This window comes from Oncorhynchus keta, chromosome 25 (assembly GCF_023373465.1).
Source record: "Oncorhynchus keta strain PuntledgeMale-10-30-2019 chromosome 25, Oket_V2, whole genome shotgun sequence".
Taxonomy (NCBI): Eukaryota; Metazoa; Chordata; class Actinopteri; order Salmoniformes; family Salmonidae; genus Oncorhynchus; species Oncorhynchus keta.
The window spans coordinates 47,111,644-47,131,259 of record NC_068445.1 but is presented as its reverse complement, the minus strand read 5'-3'; the positions used below and the strand labels follow the sequence as shown (position 1 = coordinate 47,131,259).

General features: G+C 46.6%; 1 protein-coding gene and 1 long non-coding RNA gene across 3 annotated transcripts; both read right to left on the bottom strand.

Annotated features, from left to right (window-relative positions):
• Positions 1 to 3,957: 3,957 nt before the first annotated feature.
• LOC127911953 (uncharacterized) lies at positions 3,958 to 4,847 on the bottom strand. Of its 2 annotated transcripts, none has more exons than XR_008079864.1 (3): positions 4,679 to 4,847; positions 4,319 to 4,642; positions 3,958 to 4,246 (listed from the first exon to the last, which is right to left on the bottom strand). It is a non-coding gene; the product is annotated as an uncharacterized LOC127911953 (long non-coding RNA). The 2 variants fall into 2 exon arrangements; XR_008079865.1 differs by having other exon boundaries at positions 4,319 to 4,462.
• Positions 4,848 to 5,881: 1,034 nt separating this feature from the next.
• Positions 5,882 to 18,831, bottom strand: LOC127911917 (uncharacterized). The gene is made up of 2 exons (XM_052479968.1): positions 18,706 to 18,831; positions 5,882 to 7,300 (listed from the first exon to the last, which is right to left on the bottom strand). The coding sequence occupies exons 1-2, from the start codon at positions 18,829 to 18,831 to the stop codon at positions 5,882 to 5,884; spliced, it is 1,545 nt and encodes a 514-aa protein (XP_052335928.1).
• Positions 18,832 to 19,616: the final 785 nt, after the last annotated feature.

The window sequence follows — 19,616 nt, the reverse complement described above, 5'->3', positions numbered from 1 at the left end:
GAGCCCTAAGTTTTTCCAAGATGGCATAGCAGTTCAGACGTCTTTTGTCCTCGTCTTGTCGTGTCCCGTATATATATATATATTTACAACTTTTTTTCACGTACATTTTATTTTTATTTTCCATCAACTCATCTTCAAAACACTCTCCTGCAACCCGCCTCACCAAATTATATTTATAAAAAAGTATTATTTGCCTCAAATCTGTAATCCTCCAAGAAGCTAGCCAGAAACTCCAAGAAGCTAGCCAGAAACTAGCCAGAAGCTAGCCAGGAGCTAGCCAGAAGCTAATCCAGAAGCTAATCAGAAGCTAGTTCAGAAGCTAGCCAGGAGCTAATCAGAAACTAGCCAGAAGCTAGCCCAGAAGCTAATCCAGAAGCTAATCAGAAACTAGCCAGAAGCTAGCCAGGAGCTAATCCAGAAGATAATCAGAAGCTAGTTCAGAAGCTAGTTCGCTTCTTTACTGGCAAATCGTTAGTATTCAGCTAACCACGGTTTGTGGTCATCAGCTATCCTTTAGCTCGAAAATCTATCGCCAGTTTTGTACGGCGCAGCGCGGCTCGGAACGGAACATACCGGACCAATTTTTTCTCTCCATGTCCCTGGATTTCAACTGCTCTCTGGACATTCATACCCAGATCTCACAGCTAGCTAGCTGCTATCCGTGTGACTATCGGCTTTCGTTGATTCCGGAGCAAACATCAATTATTCCGGAGCTAGCCAGCTCCGTCAATCACTCCTGAGTTCCATCAATCACTCCTGGGCTGCAGTCACCTATCCGAACCCGTTTTACTGCCTACGCGGAGCCCCACCGGGCCTTCACAACTGGACTGCCGACGTTATCTACCCGAAGGAGATCCGGCTGGCTCCTTCGTCGCAACGTTACCTGAACGCCCATCTGCGGCCTGCTAACCGTTAGCTGTCTTACCGGCTGCTATCTGAATAGACAATTGGACAATTTATTTATTTTTATTATTATTATGTTTCTTCTTGGGCCTCTATAACTATATCTATTGTTTTTATTTTTGTTGTTGTTGTGTGATTTGGATTAATCCCCTCTACCACACGGAACCCCACTAATCTACTGACGGAACGCAAGAGGTGGCTAACAACAGACCTCCATCCTATGCTAGCTTGCTACTGATGGCCTGGCTAGCTGTCTAAATCGCCGTGACCCCCAACCAACCTCTCCACTCACTGGACCCTTTTGATCACTCGACTAAGCATGCCTCTCCTTAATGTCAATATGTCTTGTCCATTGCTGTTCTGGTTAGTGTTTATTGGCTTATTTCACTGTATGTAGAGCCTCTATTCCTGCTCACTATACCTTATCCAACCTATTAGTTCCACCACCCATACATGCAATGACATCTCCTGGTTTCAATGATGTTTCTAGAGACAATATCTCTCTTCATCACTCAATACCTAGGTTTACCTCCACTGTATTCACACAAGGTGTTGCATACCTTTGTCTGTACATTATACCTTGACGCTATTTTATCGCCCCCAGAAACCTCCTTTTACTCTCTGTTCCAGACGTTCTAGACGACCAATTCTTATTGATTTTAGCCACACCCTTATTCTACTCCTCCTATGTTCCTCTGGCGATGTAGAGGTGAATCCATGCCTTGCAGTGCCTAGCTCCACTCCTATTCCCCAGGCGCTCTCTTTTGACGAATTCTGGAACCGTAATAGCCTTGGTTTCATACATGTTAACATTAGAAGCCTCCTCCCTAAGTTTGTTCTATTCACTGCTTTAACACACTCTGCCAACCCGGATGTTCTAGCTGTGTCTGAATCCTGGCTTAGGAAGACCACCAAAAATTAATTCCAAACTACAACATTTTCAGACAAGATAGTACTGCCAAAGGGGGTGGTGTTGCAATCTACTGCAAAGATAGCCTGCAGAGTTCTGTCCTACTATCCAGGTCTGTACCCAAACAATTTGAACTTCTACTTTTAAAAATCCACCTCTCTAAAAACAAGTCTCTCACCGTTGCCGCCTGCTATAGACCTACAATCTAAACTTGATGCCCTCAATCTCACACAAGTTATCACCATAACCATACCCCTGCACATAGACTCAGAACTGGTACCCCGTGTATATAACCATACCCCTGCAAATTGACTCAGTACTGGTACCTGTGTATATAACCATACCCCTGCACATTGACTCAGTACAGGTACCCTGTGTATATAGCCAAGTTATCGTTACTCATTGACTCAGTACTGGGACCCCGTGTATATAACCAAGTTATCGTTACTCATCGACTCAGTACTGGTACCCCGTGTATATAACCATACCTCTGCACATTGACTCAGTACAGGTACCCTGTGTATATAGCCAAGTTATCGTTACTCATCGACTCAGTACTGGTACCCTGTGTATATAACCAAGTTATCGTTACTCATTGACTCAGTACTGGTACCCTGTGTATATAACCAAGTTATCGTTACTCATTGACTCAGAACTGGTACCCTGTGTATATAACCAAGTTATCGTTACTCATCGACTCAGTACTGGTACCCCGTGTATATAACCATACCCCTGCACTTTGACTCAGAACTGGTACCCCGTGTATATAACCAAGTTATCGTTACTCATTGACTCAGTACTGGTACCCCGTGTATATAACCATACCCCTGCACATAGACTCAGAACTGGTACCACGTGTATATAACCATACCCCTGCACATTGACTCAGTACTGGTACCTGTGTATATAACCAAGTTATCGTTACTCATTGTGTCATTTTTCTATTATTTATCTTTTCTTTCTGTCTGCGTTGTTGGGAAGTCCCAGTCAGCATTTCACTGTTAGTCTACACCTGTTGTTTACCAAGCATTTCCCTGTTAGTCTACACCTGTTGTTTACCAAGCATTTCACTGTTAGTCTACACCTGTTGTGTACCAAGCATTTCACTGTTAGTCTACACCTGTTGCTAACCAAGCATTTCACGGTTAGTCTCCACTTGTTGCTAACCAAGCATTTCCCTGTTAGTCTACACCTGTTGTTTACCAAGCATTTCACTGTTAGTCTCCACCTGTTGTTTACCAAGCATTTCACTGTTAGTCTACACCTGTTGTTTACCAAGCATTTCACTGTTAGTCTACACCTGTTGTTTACCAAGCATTTCACTGTTAGTCTACACCTGTTGTTTACCAAGCATTTCACTGTTAGTCGACACCTGTTGTTTCCAAGCATTTCACTGTTAGTCTACACCTGTTGTTGTTAGTCTACACCTGTTGCTTACCAAGCATTTCACTGTTTGTCTACACCTGTTGTTTACCAAGCATTTCACTGTTAGTCTACACCTGTTGTTTCCAAGCATTTCACTGTTAGTCTACACCTGTTGTTTACCAAGCATTTCACTGTTAGTCTACACCTGTTGTTTACTAAGCATTTCACTGCTAGTCTACACCTGTTGTTTACCAAGCATTTCACTGTTAGTCTACACCTGTTGTTTACCAAGCATTTCACTGTTAGTCTACACCTGTTGTTTACCAAGCATTTCACTGTTAGTCTACACCTGTTGTTTACCAAGCATTTCACTGTTAGTCTACACCTGTTGTTTACCAAGCATTTCACTGTTAGTCTACACCTGTTGTTTACCAAGCATTTCACTGTTAGTCTACACCTGTTGTTTACCAAGCATTTCACTGTTAGTCTACACCTGTTGTTTACCAAGCATTTCACTGTTAGTCTACACCTGTTGTTTACCAAGCATTTCACTGTTAGTCTACACCTGTTGTTTCCAAGCATTTCACTGTTAGTCTACACCTGTTGTTTACCAAGCATTTCACTGTTAGTCTACACCTGTTGTTTACCAAGCATTTCACTGTTAGTCTACACCTGTTGTTTACCAAGCATTTCCCTGTTAGTCTACACCTGTTGTTTACCAAGCATTTCACTGTTAGTCTACACCTGTTGCTTACCAAGCATTTCACTGTTAGTCTACACCTGTTGTTTACCAAGCATTTCACTGTTAGTCTACACCTGTTGTTTACCAAGCATTTCCCTGTTAGTCTACACCTGTTGTTTACCAAGCATTTCACTGTTAGTCTACACCTGTTGTTTACCAAGCATTTCACTGTTAGTCTACACCTGTTGTTTACCAAGCATTTCACTGTTAGTCTACACCTGTTGTTTACCAAGCATTTCACTGTTAGTCTACACCTGTTGTTTACCAAGCATTTCACTGTTAGTCTACACCTGTTGCTTACCAAGCATTTCACTGTTAGTCTACACCTGTTGTTTACCAAGCATTTCACTGTTAGTCTACACCTGTTGTTTACCAAGCATTTTACTGTTAGTCTACACCTGTTGTTTACCAAGCATTTCCCTGTTAGTCTACACCTGTTGTTTACCAAGCATTTCACTGTTAGTCTACACCTGTTGTTTACCAAGCATTTCACTGTTAGTCTACACCTGTTGCTTACCAAGCATTTCACTGTTAGTCTACACCTGTTGTTTACCAAGCATTTCACTGTTAGTCTACACCTGTTGTTTACCAAGCATTTCACTGTTAGTCTACACCTGTTGTTTACCAAGCATTTCACTGTTAGTCTACACCTGTTGTTTACCAAGCATTTCCCTGTTAGTCTACACCTGTTGTTTACCAAGCATTTCACTGTTAGTCTACACCTGGTGTTTACCAAGCATTTCACTGTTAGTCTACACCTGTTGTTTACCAAGCATTTCCCTGTTAGTCTACACCTGTTGTTTACCAAGCATTTCACTGTTAGTCTACACCTGTTGTTTACCAAGCATTTCACTGTTAGTCTACACCTGTTGCTTACCAAGCATTTCACTGTTAGTCTACACCTGTTGCTTACCAAGCATTTCACTGTTAGTCTACACCTGTTGCTTACCAAGCATTTCACTGTTAGTCTACACCTGTTGCTTACCAAGCATTTCACTGTTAGTCTACACCTGTTGTTTACCAAGCATTTCACTGTTAGTCTACACCTGTTGTTTACCAAGCATTTCACTGTTAGTCTGTACACCTGTTGTTTACCAAGCATGTGACAAATAGCATTTGATTTGATTTATACCATAGTAATAGATATGCTAATATCATCTGTTTATAAACATTAGTTCATATGTATTTGTAATAACATTAATAAATACTAAATCGTACTAAAAGCAACAACTGTTTAACCATAAAAATCTGCAAGTTTTTTTTTTACAGAGTTAATATTTCTCTCAGTTCCTATTTTCAATCAAAATATTTCCACCCACCTGCTTCCTGCTCGGTCAGCCTGTCTGACCAATCAGTAGAATTCCACCCACCTGCTTCCTGCTCGGTCAGCCTGTCTGACCAATCAGTAGAATTCCACCCACCTGCTTCCTGCTCGGTCAGCCTTTCTGACCAATCAGTAGAATTCCACCCACCTGCTTCCTGCTCGGTCAGCCTGTCTGACCAATCAGTAGAATTCCACCCACCTGCTTCCTGCTCGGTCAGCCTGTCTGACCAATCAGTAGAATTCCACCCACCTGCTTCCTGCTCGGTCAGCCTGTCTGACAAACATGAAAGAAAGACAATGTTTGGGTGTTTTTATTCTTTTACAGTCTGGAGAGGAAGGCTTTGCCATAACAGACCATTTTAGATCAGAAAGTCTGGAGAGGAAGGCTTTCACCCGTGTTCAAAGGTTAATAAGTGTCTCAGAAATGTCTGAAGTTTCCACTGTGTGGTAGGTAGCTGCCCAGAGAGAGAGAGAGAGAGAGAGAGGCTGTCCAGGCATCAGCATGTCTCACCTTTCACTATTTACTTTCCCAGTTTTACTCTGTCTAACACTTTTAGAGTGTATTCAAACTCTGTCACCTAGGACACTATTCCAGTAATCTGCATTGTGTGCGAATGTAAACCTTCCACCCAATAGATCAGGAACACATCCATCTGGGTACGGGGTGGTGGGGGCCGCGGGGGTAAGGGGTCGTGGGGGCTGTGGGGGTAAGGGGGTAAGTGGTGGTGGGGGCCGCGGGGGTAAGGGGTCGTGGGGGCTGTGGGGGTAAGGGGGTATGGGGTGGTGGGGGCCGTGGGGGTAAGGGGGTACGGGGTGGTGTGGGCTGTGGGGGTAAGGGGGTACGGGGTGGTGGGGGCCGCGGGGGTAAGGGGGTATGGGGTGGTGGGGGCCGTGGGGGTAAGGGGGTATGGGGTGGTGGGGGCTGTGGGGGTAAGGGGGTGCGGGGTGGTGGGGGCCGCGGGGGTAAGGGGTGGTGGGGGTAAGGGGGTAAGGGGTCGTGGGGGCTGTGGGGGTAAGGGGGTATGGGGTGGTGGGGGTAAGGGGGTATGGGGTTGTGCGGGTAAGGGGGTAAGGGGGTAAGGGGTGGTGGGGGTAAGGGGGTAAGGGGTGGTGGGGGCTGTGGAGGTAAGGGGTTGTGGGGCCTGCGGGGGTAAGGGGTTGTGGGGACTGTGGGGGTAAGGGGTTGTGGGGGCGGGCTGTGGGGGTAAGGGGCTGTGGGGGTAAGGTTGTGGGGGTAAGGGGTTGTGGGGGCTGTGGGGGTAAGGGGTTGTGGGGGCTGTGGGGGTAAGGGGTTGTGGGGGCTGTGGGGGTAAGCGGTTGTGGGGGCTGTGGGGGTAAGCGGTTGTGGGGGTAAGGGGTTGTGGGGGTAAGGGGGTAAGGGGCTGTGGGGGTAAGGGGGTAAGGGGTGTGGGGGCTGTGGGGGGTAAGGGGGTTGTGTGGGCTGTGGGGGGGTATGGGGCTGTGGGGGTAAGGGGGTAAGGGGTTGTGGGGGCTGTGGGGGTAAGGGGTTGTGGGGGTAAGGGGTTGTGGGGGTAAGGGGGTAAGGGGGGTGGTGGGGGCTGTGGAGGTAAGGGGTTGTGGGGGTAAGGGGGGTAAGGGGGGTTGTGGGGCCTGTGGGGGTAGGGGCTGAGGGGTTGTGGGGTAAGGGGGTAAGGGGTTGTGGGGGGGGGTAAGGGGGTTGGGGGGGCGGGCTGTGGGGGTAAGGGGCTGAGGGGGTAAGGGGTTGTGGGGGGGGGTAGGGGTTGTGGGGGTTGTGGGGGTGTGGGGGTAAGGGGTTGTGGGGGTAAGGGGGGGTTGTGGGGGTAAGGGGCTGTGGGGGCTGTGGGGGTAAGGGGCTGTGGGGGCTGTGGGGGTAAGGGGTTGGGGGTAAGGGGTTGTGGGGGCTGTGGGGGTAAGGGGTTGTGGGGGTAAGGGGTTGTGGGGCTGTGGGGGTAAGGGGTTGTGGGGGTAAGGGGGTAAGGGGTTGTGGGGGTAAGGGGTTGTGGGGGCTGTGGGGGTAAGGGGTTGTGGGGGGGCTGTGGGGGTAAGGGGTTGTGGGGGTAAGGGGTTGTGGGGGCTGTGGGGGTAAGGGGTTGTGGGGGCTGTGGGGGTAAGGGGTTGTGGGGGCTGTCCACAAACGGCCAAACTTTAATTTACCGCTGCTTTTTACATGGACATTCAGAATTAGAGCACCCCATCGCTCCTCCAGGAATTAATTATACTTTAGAGAAGTCCGAGCAGGCTTCCATCTAAATCTCTCTCCTTCTCATCCCCTCTCTCTCTCTTGGTCCCTCTCTCTGCCTCCCTCTCCCTCTCTCTCCCTCCCTCTCCCTCTCTCTCCCTCACTCCCTCCCTCTCCCTCTCCCTCCCTTTCCTTCTCCCTCACTCTTCCTCTCCCTCCCTCTCTCTCCCTGGCTCCTTCTCTCTCTCTCTCTCTCTCTCTCTCTCTCTCTCTCTCTCCCTCCCTCTCTCTCCCTCCCCCTCTCTCTCCCTCGCTCCCTCTCTCTCTCTCTCTCTCTCTCTCTCTCTCTCTCTCTCCCTCCCTCTCTCTCCCTCCCTCTCTCTCTCTCTCTCTCTCTCTCTCCCCCTCCCTCCCTCCCTCCCTCCCTTTCCACCTCCTTGAGCTGCTCTTTCGTTCCAGGAAAAAGATAGAGGGAGGTGGTGAAACCATATCGTCTTAAATGTTATTTATAAAGCCTCAGAGCCTCCTAAATCTCAGCTATCGCTAATGTTTTCATATATAACAGTATAAAAGATGACAGACTTATTGTCCAGTTGAAAAAGTCCAGGACAACATTTTCCCAGGGAGAAAAAAACCTTGATAATGAGTTTATAACTGTCCTCCCTCAGACGTAGGCAGTTCATTTAGGGGTATTTAGATATCCATGCTAATGAATTATTCAACATAGTTTGTAATAAAGTGATCAAAGGAAGGTGTTTGAAACAGGTACCAGTCTAGCCTCGATATCATATAGAATTGAAAGAACTTACCAATGGTCCACAGGTTCAAGTATCCATTCATTCATCCATTCATTCATTCATTCATTCATTCATTAATCCATCCATCCATCCATCCATCCATCCATTCATTCATTCATTCATTAATCCATGCATTCATTCATTCATTCATTCATTCATTCATTAATCCATCCATTCATTCATTCATTAATCCATCTATCCATCCATGCATTCATTCATTCATTCATTCATTAATCCATCCATCCATCCATCCATTCATTCATTCATTCATCCATCCATCCATTCATTCATTCATTCATTCATCCATCCATCCATCCATCCATCCATTCATTCATTCATTCATTCATTCATTCATTCATCCATCCATCCATCCATGCATGCATGCATGCATGCATTCATTCATTCATTCATTCATCCATGCATGCATTTATTCATTCATTCATTCATCCATCCATTCATTCATTCATTCATTCATTCATCCATCCATCCATCCATCCGTGCGTGCGTGCGTGCGTGCGTTCGTTCGTTCGTCCGTGCGTGCGTGCGTTCGTCCGTCCGTCCGTCCGTCCGTCCGTCCGTCCGTCCGTCCGTGCGTCCGTCCGTCCGTCCGTCCGTCCATTCATTCATTCATTCATCCATCCATCCATCCATCCATCCATCCATCCATCCATTCATTCATTCATTCATTCATTCATTCATTCCATCCATCCATCCATCCATCCATCCATCCATCCATCCATCCATTCATTCATTCATTCATTCATTCATTCATTAATCCGTCCGTCCGTCCGTCCGTCCGTTCATTCATTCATTCATTCATTCATTCATTCATCCATCCATCCATCCATCCATCCATCCATTCATTCATTCATTCATTCATTCATTAATCCATCCATCCATCCGTCCATTCATTCATCCATCCATCCATCCATCCATCCGTCCATCCATTCATTCATTCATTCATTCATTAATCCATCCATCCATCCATGCATTCATTCATTCATTCATCCATCCATCCATCCATGCATGCATGCATTCATTCATTCATTCATTCATTCATCCATCCATTCATTCATTCATTAATTCATTCATCCATCCATTCATTCATCCATCCATCTATTCATTCATTCATTCATCCATCCATCCATCCATCCATCCATCCATCCATCCATCCATCCATCCATCCATTCATTCATTCATTCGTTTAACAGGAAGTCCTAGATATTCCTCTGTAAAGGAGAGAAGAAAGAAAACTATAATTTACTTTCCTTCAATTTGCATACTTGTAAAAACTCAGATTGCAATCTATTAATAGTCTATTTATAGAACAGATCAGAGAATTCAACAAGGCCATTTACATTTGAGCAGATCAGAGAGTTCAACAAGGCCAATTATGGTTGAGCAGATCAGAGAGTTCAACAAGGCCAATTATGGTTGAGCAGATCAGAGAGTTCAACAAGGCCAATTATGGTTGAGCAGATAAGAGAGTTCAACAAGGCCAATTATGGTTGAGCAGATCAGAGAGTTCAACAAGGCCAATTATGGTTGAGCAGATCAGAGAGTTCAACAAGGCCAATTATGGTTGAGCAGATCAGAGAGTTCAACAAGGCCAATTATGGTTGAGCAGATCAGAGAGTTCAACAAGGCCAATTATGGTTGAGCAGATCAGAGAGTTCAACAAGGCCAATTATGGTTGAGCAGATCAGATAATAATAATAATAATAATATATGCCATTTAGCAGACGCTTTTATCCAAAGCGACTTACAGTCATGTGTGCATACATTCTACGTATGGGTGGTCCCGGGAATCGAACCCACTACCCTGGCGTTACAAGCGCGTTGCTCTACCAACTGAGCTACAGAAGAGTTCAATAAGGACTTTTATAATTGATTCCTTTTCAATGAATGAATTAATTAATACTTGGATGTCTATAAATGTGAGTTCAACAAGGCCATTTATAATTGAGCAGATCCTAACAGAGAGTTCAACAAGACCATTTGTAGTTGAGCAGGGCTGATCAGAGAGTTCAACAAGACCATTTGTAGTTGAGCAGATCAGATTTTTGGTGATAAACTACGTCAAACTGCAAATAAAATAGGTCTTATAACAGTAGATTGTCTCTTTCTATAAAGGCCCGTTAATAGCAATGATTGGTGGAATAACACATTGCCCTAGTAACGCAACCATGTTAGCAGGGCTCTCAAGACTGAGGCTTCAGATCAGCGGGCGTACACAGCAATCTTCTGGCACAACAGAGACCCTGTTTTCAGACACCCTCTAATTGAGGGACAGAGGGGGGCGGGGGGGTGTAACGACAAAAAAAAAAGTATAATGTTTGACAGACATGAACTGGGGTCCTGGTTGTTGTTGAACAGTTTCTGATGATTAAAAAAAAAAAAGAACTTAATCATAACCGAGTCTGTAAAGTACGATGGGTCTGGACTTGGCCGGTTACTCCCGGCAGGCATGTCAACACCACAGAGAATTCTAAATATTTCTGACACAGTTCAGCCAATATCCCATGTTCATGGAACAGAGCAGCCTGCAGTGAATCACTATTTTAGAGGGAGAAGTAACTATAGTAGCGTTGCATCCCAAATGGTATCCTAATCCCTATATAGGGCAGTCCTAAGTGTGTCACTATATCGGGATTGGGCCCTGGTCATAACTTAGTGCGCTATATACGGTCTGGTCGAAAGTAGTACACTATGTAGGGAATAGGGTGCCATTTCAGATGGATTACTGGCTCTCTCTCTCTCTCTGTCGAGCGTTGCCAGCGTTACTGTACTTTGTCGCCATGTGGACCAGCTGCTTGTTGACTTGTTACCGAGACATGAAGAATAAGGGACCCGCTGTGAGCTGACTAGAGCAGTAGAGAGTGAGAACAATCTTTGATTCCCTCAGTTTTCTCAGTTCTTTTCCAGTTAAGACGCCATAAAGTGATAACGGTGGTCGTAAATCAAGATGTTTTCTTGAAAACTGTATATTTTTTTATTATTATTATTTTGTATTTATGTTTGTACACTGCCCTTTAACTCAAATGTATTTAAAAGTCTTCTGTCGTAAATACTTTGAGACTGTGGAAGTGGCTGTCTTAACCGGTTGTCTAGAAAGGATTCATGAGAGGGAATCGAGCAGGAAGCAGAGGGTCGATAGTGCGGCTACCAGAAACAGTGTAATTAATGTACGTCCATTATTTAGAAAGAGTGGCAGCTTGTAGTCAGTGAAACGGAGACCAATGGAATAGAGGCATGACAGTTATGGGTACAATCACTGATTTTTTTGCATATCCTGCTTCTGCACCTCTTGACCTCTTGACCTCTGATTCTGAACTATGTGGATATAAAGCGTCTTCCACATTCTACTCTGATTAAGGTTAGGGTTTGACGCGTGGGACACTTTTACGCCGGAGAGAGAGAGATCTCCTGTGGAAGTGGACGGTCGTCTCTGATTGCTCTTTTGATCAACACAAATCGTTAGAATGTTGTCCCGAGTTAAGTACTCATTTCTGATTGGTCCATGTGCAACGCCGAATCCTAAGCTAGAACACATGCCCTCTTTTGGTAAACTTAGTTCCCATAAACCCACAGGGGGGACGCTAATGAGCCGCGCTACAGAGCCTATGAGTTCCACACAGATGAGTGCTGAGTTGTCGTGGTTGGTGCATGCACTGTCGGAAAAAAAACCCGGAGATACTTGGGCTACATTAAATGTTTTCAGATCGATAGTGTTGCCATGCTAACCTTCCTCTCTCTCCCATTCGTTGCTGAATGTTCCCGGAGTGGATGCAACCGCTGCCTGTCAGTTAGTCAGACTACAGGTGGATACAGGATACATCAGACCAGGACCGACTGACTGAACAGTGGTGCAGATCTGTTTCCAGACGCATGAGGTTTGCATTTAAAAATGGCCTCCAGACTCTCCAGCACTCTGTTTATTATCCTGACGACCTCCACCTGGGAGTAATGATTAGTTAAAAACAATCCCATGTTTACATCTACATGGGTAGTAAAAGGGAAATGTTTGTATTTACAATTCAACCCGGTTGTTGAGGTGGGGGGGGGGGTGCAGTTGCCACACTGAGCTCAGTCAGACAGTCCCGATCGCTAATGGTTCTCCTTAGTTACGATACAACACCATGCGAGAGTTGGACGGCGCTCTGGTATGAAGCACAGGGATGCTTTCCACATCACCAGTTTTGTTGGTTCTGCATGTGTCATAATGGGTGTAGCGTTGCAGTTGTTAGTTCTTAACGTTTCACATTAGCTCCGTAGCTAGATGGGATGGACGCTGGCCCATCTGGCGCCACTACCAGGCTTTACCTCACCCATTTAGGTCAACAACAGATGTGGGAGAAATGCTTCTTCTGTACTTCCCCTTCTGAACGTGTTCGGTCCATTTGGATGTCATAGAAATCTCCTCTGTTCTCTTAAAAGCTTTTACACACATGCGTCCCCACAATCACCTCATCTCTCCTTTCTCAAATGGTAGTACTGTGGTCTGTCTTTAGAGAGCAGAGGCAGTCTCTACTGGTAGTACTGTGGTCTGTCTTTAGAGAGCAGAGACAGTCTCTACTGGTAGTACTGTGGTCTGTCTTTAGAGAGCAGAGGCAGTCTCTACTGGTAGTACTGTGGTCTGTCTTTAGAGAGCAGAGGCAGTCTCTACTGGTAGTACTGTGGTCTGTCTTTAGAGAGCAGAGGCAGTCTCTACTGGTAGTACTGTGGTCTGTCTTTAGAGAGCAGAGGCGGTCTCTACTGGCAGTACTGTGGTCTGTCTTTAGAGAGCAGAGACAGTCTCTACTGGTAGTACTGTGGTCTGTCTTTAGAGAGCAGAGGCAGTCTCTACTGGTAGTACTGTGGTCTATCTTTAGAGAGCAGAAACAGTCTCTACTGGTAGTACTGTGGTCTGTCTTTAGAGAGCAGAGGCAGTCTCTACTGGTAGTACTGTGGTCTGTCTTTAGAGAGCAGAGGCAGTCTCTACTGGTAGTACTGTGGTCTATCTTTAGAGATCAGAAGCAGTCTCTACTGGTAGTACTGTGGTCTATCTTTAGAGAGCAGAAACAGTCTCTACCGGTAGTACTGTGGTCTATCTTTAGAGAGCAGAGACAGTCTCTACTGGTAGTACTGTGGTCTGTATTTAGAGACCAGAAACAGTCTCTACTGGTAGTACTGTGGTCTATCTTTAGAGAGCAGAGGCAGTCTCTACTGGTAGTACTGTGGTCTGTCTTTAGAGACCAGAAACAGTCTCTACTGGTAGTACCGTTATCTGTCTTTAGAGAGCAGAGACAGTCTCAACAGAGATAGAGGGATGAAGGAGGGATGAAGGAGGGATGAAGGAGGGATGAAGGATGGATGAAGGATGGATGAAGGAAGGATGAAGGAGGGATGAAGGAGGGATGAAGGATGGGTGAAGGAGGGATGAAGGATGGATGAAGGAAGAATGAATGATGGATGAAGGAGGGATGAAGGAGGGATGAAGGATGGATGAAGGAGGGATGAAGGATGGATGAAGGAGGGATGAAGGAGGGATGAAGGAGGGATGAAGGATGGATGAAGGAGGGATGAAGGAGGGATGAAGGATGGATGAAGGAGGGATGAAAGAAGATTGAGGGATGGATGAAGGATGGATGAAGGAGGGATGAAGGAGGGATGAATGATGGATGAAGGATGGATGAAGGAGGGATGGAGGAGGGATGAAGGAGGGATGGAGGAGGGATGAAGGATGGATGAAGGATGGATGAAGGAGGGATGAAAGAAGGATGAAGGATGGATGAAGGAGGGATGAAGGATGGATGAAGGAGGGATGAAGGAGGGATGAAAGAAGGATGAAGGATGGATGAAGGGGTAATACAGTCAGACTAGTGGACAGCTATTGACAATAATGAAGGGACGGTTAGGGGACAGTGGTGGAAGTGAGCCAAATGGAGGGGGGTTGAGCCACCCTTGTTTCTAGGAAACCGTACGCAAAATTAATCATGTGACCAGATATTTAGGAAGAGGTCATCATTTCATGGAGTCTGTGAAGGAAGACACCACATGGAAAAAGTGGTAAGCAAGTTAGGTCCCTCAACACCACAATAGGGATATCTTCAACCACCAACTTACCATCCTGAGACAAGGCCGAGTATAGCCCACAAAGATCTCCACCACGGCACAACCCAAGGGGGGCGCCAACCCAGACAGGAAGATCACTTCAGTGAATCAACCCACTCAAGTGATGCACCCCTCCTAGGGACGGCATGGAAGAGCACCAGTAAGCCAGTGACTCAGCCCCTGTAATAGGGTTAGAGGCAGAGAATCCTAGTGGAAAGAGGGGAACCGGCCAGGCAGAGACAGCAAGGGCGGTTCGTTGCTCCAGAGCCTTTCCGTTCACCTTCATACTCCTAGGCCAGACTACACTCAATCATATGACCCACTGAAGATATGAGTCTTCAGTAAAGACTTAAAGGTTGAGACCGAGTCTGCGTCTCTCACATGGGTAGGCAGACCGTTCCATAAAAATTGAGCTCTATAGGAGAAAGCCCTGCCTCCAGCTGTTTGCTTAGAAATTCTAGGGATAGTTAGGATGCCTGCGTCTTGTGACCGTAGCGTACGTGTAGGTATGTACGGCAGGACCAAATCGTAAAGATAGATAGGAGCAAGCCCATGTAATGCTTTGTAGGTTAGCAGTAAAACCTTGAAATCAGCCCTTGCCTTAACAGGAAGCCAGTGTAGAGAGGCTAGAGCTGGAGTAATATGATGGTTTGGTTCTAGTCAAGATTCTAGCAGCCGTATTTAGCACTAACTGAAGTTTATTTTGTGCTTTATCCGGGTAGCAGGAAAGTAGAGCATTGCAGTAGTCTAACCTAGAAGTAACAAAAGCATGGATACATTTTTCTGCATCATTTTTGGACAGAAAGTTCCTGAATTTTGCAATGTTACTTAGACGGAAAAAAAAGCTGTCCTTGACACAGTCTTGATATGTTCGTCAAAAGAGAGATCAGGGTCCAGAGTAACGCCGAGGTCCTTCACAGTTTTATTTGAGACGACTGTACAACCATTAAGATGAATTGTCAGATTCAACAGAAGATCTAAGAGTCATAGAAGGTTCTCTGTGCTACAGCACAGCAAGCGGTACCGATGCACCAAGTCTGTTGTTTACCAAGCGTTTCCCTGTTAGTCCACACCTGTTGTTTACCAAGCGTTTCCCTGTTAGTCTACACCTGTTGTTTACCAAGCATTTCACTGTTAGTCTACACCTGTTGTTTACCAAGCGTTTCCCTGTTAGTCTACATCTGTTGTTTACCAAGCATTTCCCTGTTAGTCTACACCTGTTGTTTACCAAGCGTTTCCCTGTTCGTCTACACCTGTTGTTTACCAAGCGTTTCCCTGTTAGTCTACACCTGTTGTTTACCAAGCGTTTCCCTGTTAGTCTACACCTGTTGTTTACCAAGCGTTTCCCTGTTCGTCTACACCTGTTGTTTACCAAGCGTTTCCCTGTTAGTCTACACCTGTTGTTTACCAAGCGTTTCCCTGTTAGTCTACACCTGTTGTTTACCAAGCATTTCCCTGTTAGTCTACACCTGTTGTTTACCAAGCATTTCACTGTTAGTCTACACCTGTTGCTTACCAAGCGTTTCCCTGTTTGTCTACACCTGTTGTTTACTAAGCGTTTCCCTGTTAGTCTACACCTGTTGTTTACTAAGCGTTTCCCTGTTAGTCTACACCTGTTGCTTACCAAGCGTTTCCCTGTTAGTCTACACCTGTTGCTTACCAAGCGTTTCCCTGTTAGTCTACACCTGTTGTTTACCAAGCATTTCCCTGTTAGTCTACACCTGTTGCTTACCAAGCGTTTCCCTGTTAGTCTACACCTGTTGTTTACCAAGCATTTCCCTGTTAGTCTACACCTGTTGCTTACCAAGCGTTTCCCTGTTCGTCTACACCTGTTGTTTACCAAGCATTTCCCTGTTAGTCTACACCTGTTGCTTACCAAGCGTTTCCCTGTTCGTCTACACCTGTTGTTTACCAAGCGTTTCCCTGTTCGTCTACACCTGTTGCTTACCAAGCGTTTCCCTGTTAGTCTACACCTGTTGTTTACCAAGCATGTGACATATACAATTGGATTTGATTTTGACATGGAGCTATTGTTGAGATGCATGTTGTTAGTGACTCTTGGAGCTGTTGTTGAGATGCATGTTGTTAGTCACCTGTTGGCTCTTGTTTCCCTGTTAGCTGTTACCAAGCATTTCCCTGAGATGCACCTGTTGTTAGTTTCCCTGGCTACACCTTGGAGCTGTTGTCTACACCTGTTGAGATGCATGTTGTTAGTGGCTCTTGGAGCTGTTTCCCTGTTGAGATGCATGTTGTTAGTGTTAGTCTCTTGGAGCTGTTAGTTGTTACCAAGCATTTCCCTGTTAGTCTACACCTGTTGAGCGTTTCCCTGTTAGTCTACACCTTACCAAGCGTTTCCCTGTTAGTCTACACCTGTTGTTTGTTTCCCTGTTAGTCTACACCTGTTGTTTAAAGCGTTTCCCTGTTAGTCTACACCTGTTGTTTACCAAGCGTTTCCCTGTTAGTCTACACCTGTTGTTTCCAAGCATTTCACTGTTGTCTACACCTGTTTAGTCTACACCTGTTGTTACCAAGCATTTCCCTGGTCTCTTGGAGCTGTTGTTGAGATGCATGTTGTTAGTGGCGTTTTGGAGCTGTTTGAGAGCGTTTCCCTGTTAGCATACCAAGCATTTTGTTGTTACCAAAGCGTTTCCCTGAGATGCACCTGTTGTTAGTGGCTCTTGGAGCTGTTCCCTGAGATGCATGTTGTTAGTGGCTCTTGGACCTGTTTGAGATGCACCTGTTGTTAGCGTTTCCTGGCTCTTGGAGCTGTTAGTTTGAGCGTTTCCCTGTTAGTCTACACCTGTTGTTACCAAGTGGCTCTACCAAGCGTTTCCCTGAGCTGTTTGAGAGTCTACATGTTGCATTTCACTGTTAGTCGTACCTGTTGCGTTTCCCTGTTAGTCTAGCATTTCCCTGTTAGTCTACACCTGGCTAGTCTACTCGTTTCCCTGGACCTGTTTGAGATGCATTTTGTTAGTGGCTCTTGGAGCTGTTTGAGATGTCTACATGTTGTTAGCATTTCACTGGCTCTTGGAGCTGTTTGAGATGCATGTTGTTAGTGGCTCTTGGTTTCCCTGTTAGTCTACACCTGTCTACACCTGTTGCTTACCAAGCGTTTCCCTGTTAGTCTACACCTTTGAGATGCATGTTGTTAGTGGCACCTGTTTTTGGACCTGTTTGAGATGCATGTTGTTAGTGGCTCTTGGACCTGTTTGAGATGCATGTTGTTAGTGGCTCTTGGACCTGTTTGAGATGCATGTTGTTAGTGGCTCTTGGACCTGTTTGAGATGCATGTTGTTAGTGGCTCTTGGAGCTGTTTGAGATGCATGTTGTTAGTGGCTCTTGGACCTGTTTGAGATGCATGTTGTTAGTGGCTCTTGGACCTGTTGTTGAGATGCATGTTGTTAGTGGCTCTTGGAGCTGTTTGAGATGCATGTTGTTAGTGGCTCTTGGACCTGTTTGAGATGCATGTTGTTAGTGGCTCTTGGAGCTGTTTGAGATGCATGTTGTTAGTGGCTCTTGGAGCTGTTTGAGATGCATGTTGTTAGTGGCTCTTGGACCTGTTTGAGATGCATGTTGTTAGTGGCTCTTGGACCTGTTTGAGATGCATGTTGTTAGTGGCTCTTGGAGCTGTTTGAGATGCATGTTGTTAGTGGCTCTTGGACCTGTTTGAGATGCATGTTGTTAGTGGCTCTTGGACCTGTTTGAGATGCATGTTGTTAGTGGCTCTTGGAGCTGTTTGAGATGCATGTTGTTAGTGGCTCTTGGACCTGTTGTTGAGATGCATGTTGTTAGTGGCTCTTGGACCTGTTGTTGAGATGCATGTTGTTAGTGGCTCTTGGAGCTGTTTGAGATGCATGTTGTTAGTGGCTCTTGGACCTGTTTGAGATGCATGTTGAGTGGCTCTGGACCTGTTTGAGATGCATGTTGTTAGTGGCTCTTGGACCTGTTTGAGATGCATGTTGTTAGTGGCTCTTGGACCTGTTTGAGATGCATGTTGTTAGTGGCTCTTGGACCTCTTTGAGATGCATGTTGTTAGTGACTCTTGGACCTGTTTGAGATGCATGTTGTTGTGGCTTTTGGACCTGTTTGAGATGCATGTTGTTAGTGGCTCTTGGAGCTGTTTGAGATGCATGTTGTTAGTGGCTCTTGGACCTCTTTGAGATGCATGTTGTTAGTGACTCTTGGACCTGTTTGAGATGCATGTTGTTAGTGGCTCTTGGAGCTGTTTGAGATGCATGTTGTTAGTGACTCTTGGACCTGTTTGAGATGCATGTTGTTAGTGGCTCTTGGAGCTATGCTTGGCATGCATGCTGTGCACTCAGATGACCTGGTGCATTCCATTATGTGGCGACTGGCTGGTGCGATTAGCTTTTGGTGTAGTTGGCGTTGTTGATTGGGTCTGTTTACAGGGGTACACAGGGGTCTTCTCTCCCCGGGACCCTCTACAGCTCTGACCCCGTTGATAATGCGGTAGACAAAGCCTTCCTTTCCCAGAAGCCTTCCCACTGCTTCCTCTGAAAGCACTAATTGCATCATAAAAGGAGGGGATGTTTCTCTTTCTTTAACAACATCGATGGAATCCATGAAAAAAAGAACATGAAAATGCTGGAGAGCCTGAAGCCGCATTGTCCCAGGGCTTTGTTAGACATGACGGGGGACAGCTTAATAAATGCCGTGGAGATGGTGGGGCCGGGACTTGACATGCCACAGCGCAGCCGACTGAACACTCTTCTGATCATTAGAGAAAGTTTTAAGACATCCTTTTACATGGCAGCCCGCTGGGACGTGGCAGCCCGCTGGGACGTGGCAACCCGCTGGGACGTGGCAACCCGCTGGGACGTGGCAGCCCGCTGGGACGTGGCAGCCCGCTGGGACGTGGCAACGCGCTGGGACGTGGCAACCCGCTGGGACGTGGCAGGGCTGGGACGTGGCAACCCGCTGGGACGTGGCAGGGCTGGGACGTGGCAGGGCTGGGACGTGACAACCCGCTGGGACCTGGCAACCTGCTGGGACATGGCAACCCGCTGGGACTTGGCAACCCGCTGGGACGTGGCAACCCACTGGGACGTGGCAGCCCGCTGGGACGTGGCAACCCGCTGGGGCGTGGCAACCCGCTGGGACATGGACCCGCTGGGGCGTGACAACCCGCTGGGGCGTGGCAGCCCACTGGGACGTGGCAACCCGCTGGGACATGGCAACCCGCTGGGACGTGGCAACCCGCTGGGATGTGGCAGGGCTGGGACGTGACAACCCGCTGGGGCGTGGCAACCCGCTGGGACGTGGCAACCCGCTGGGATGTGGCAGGGTTGTGGCGTGGC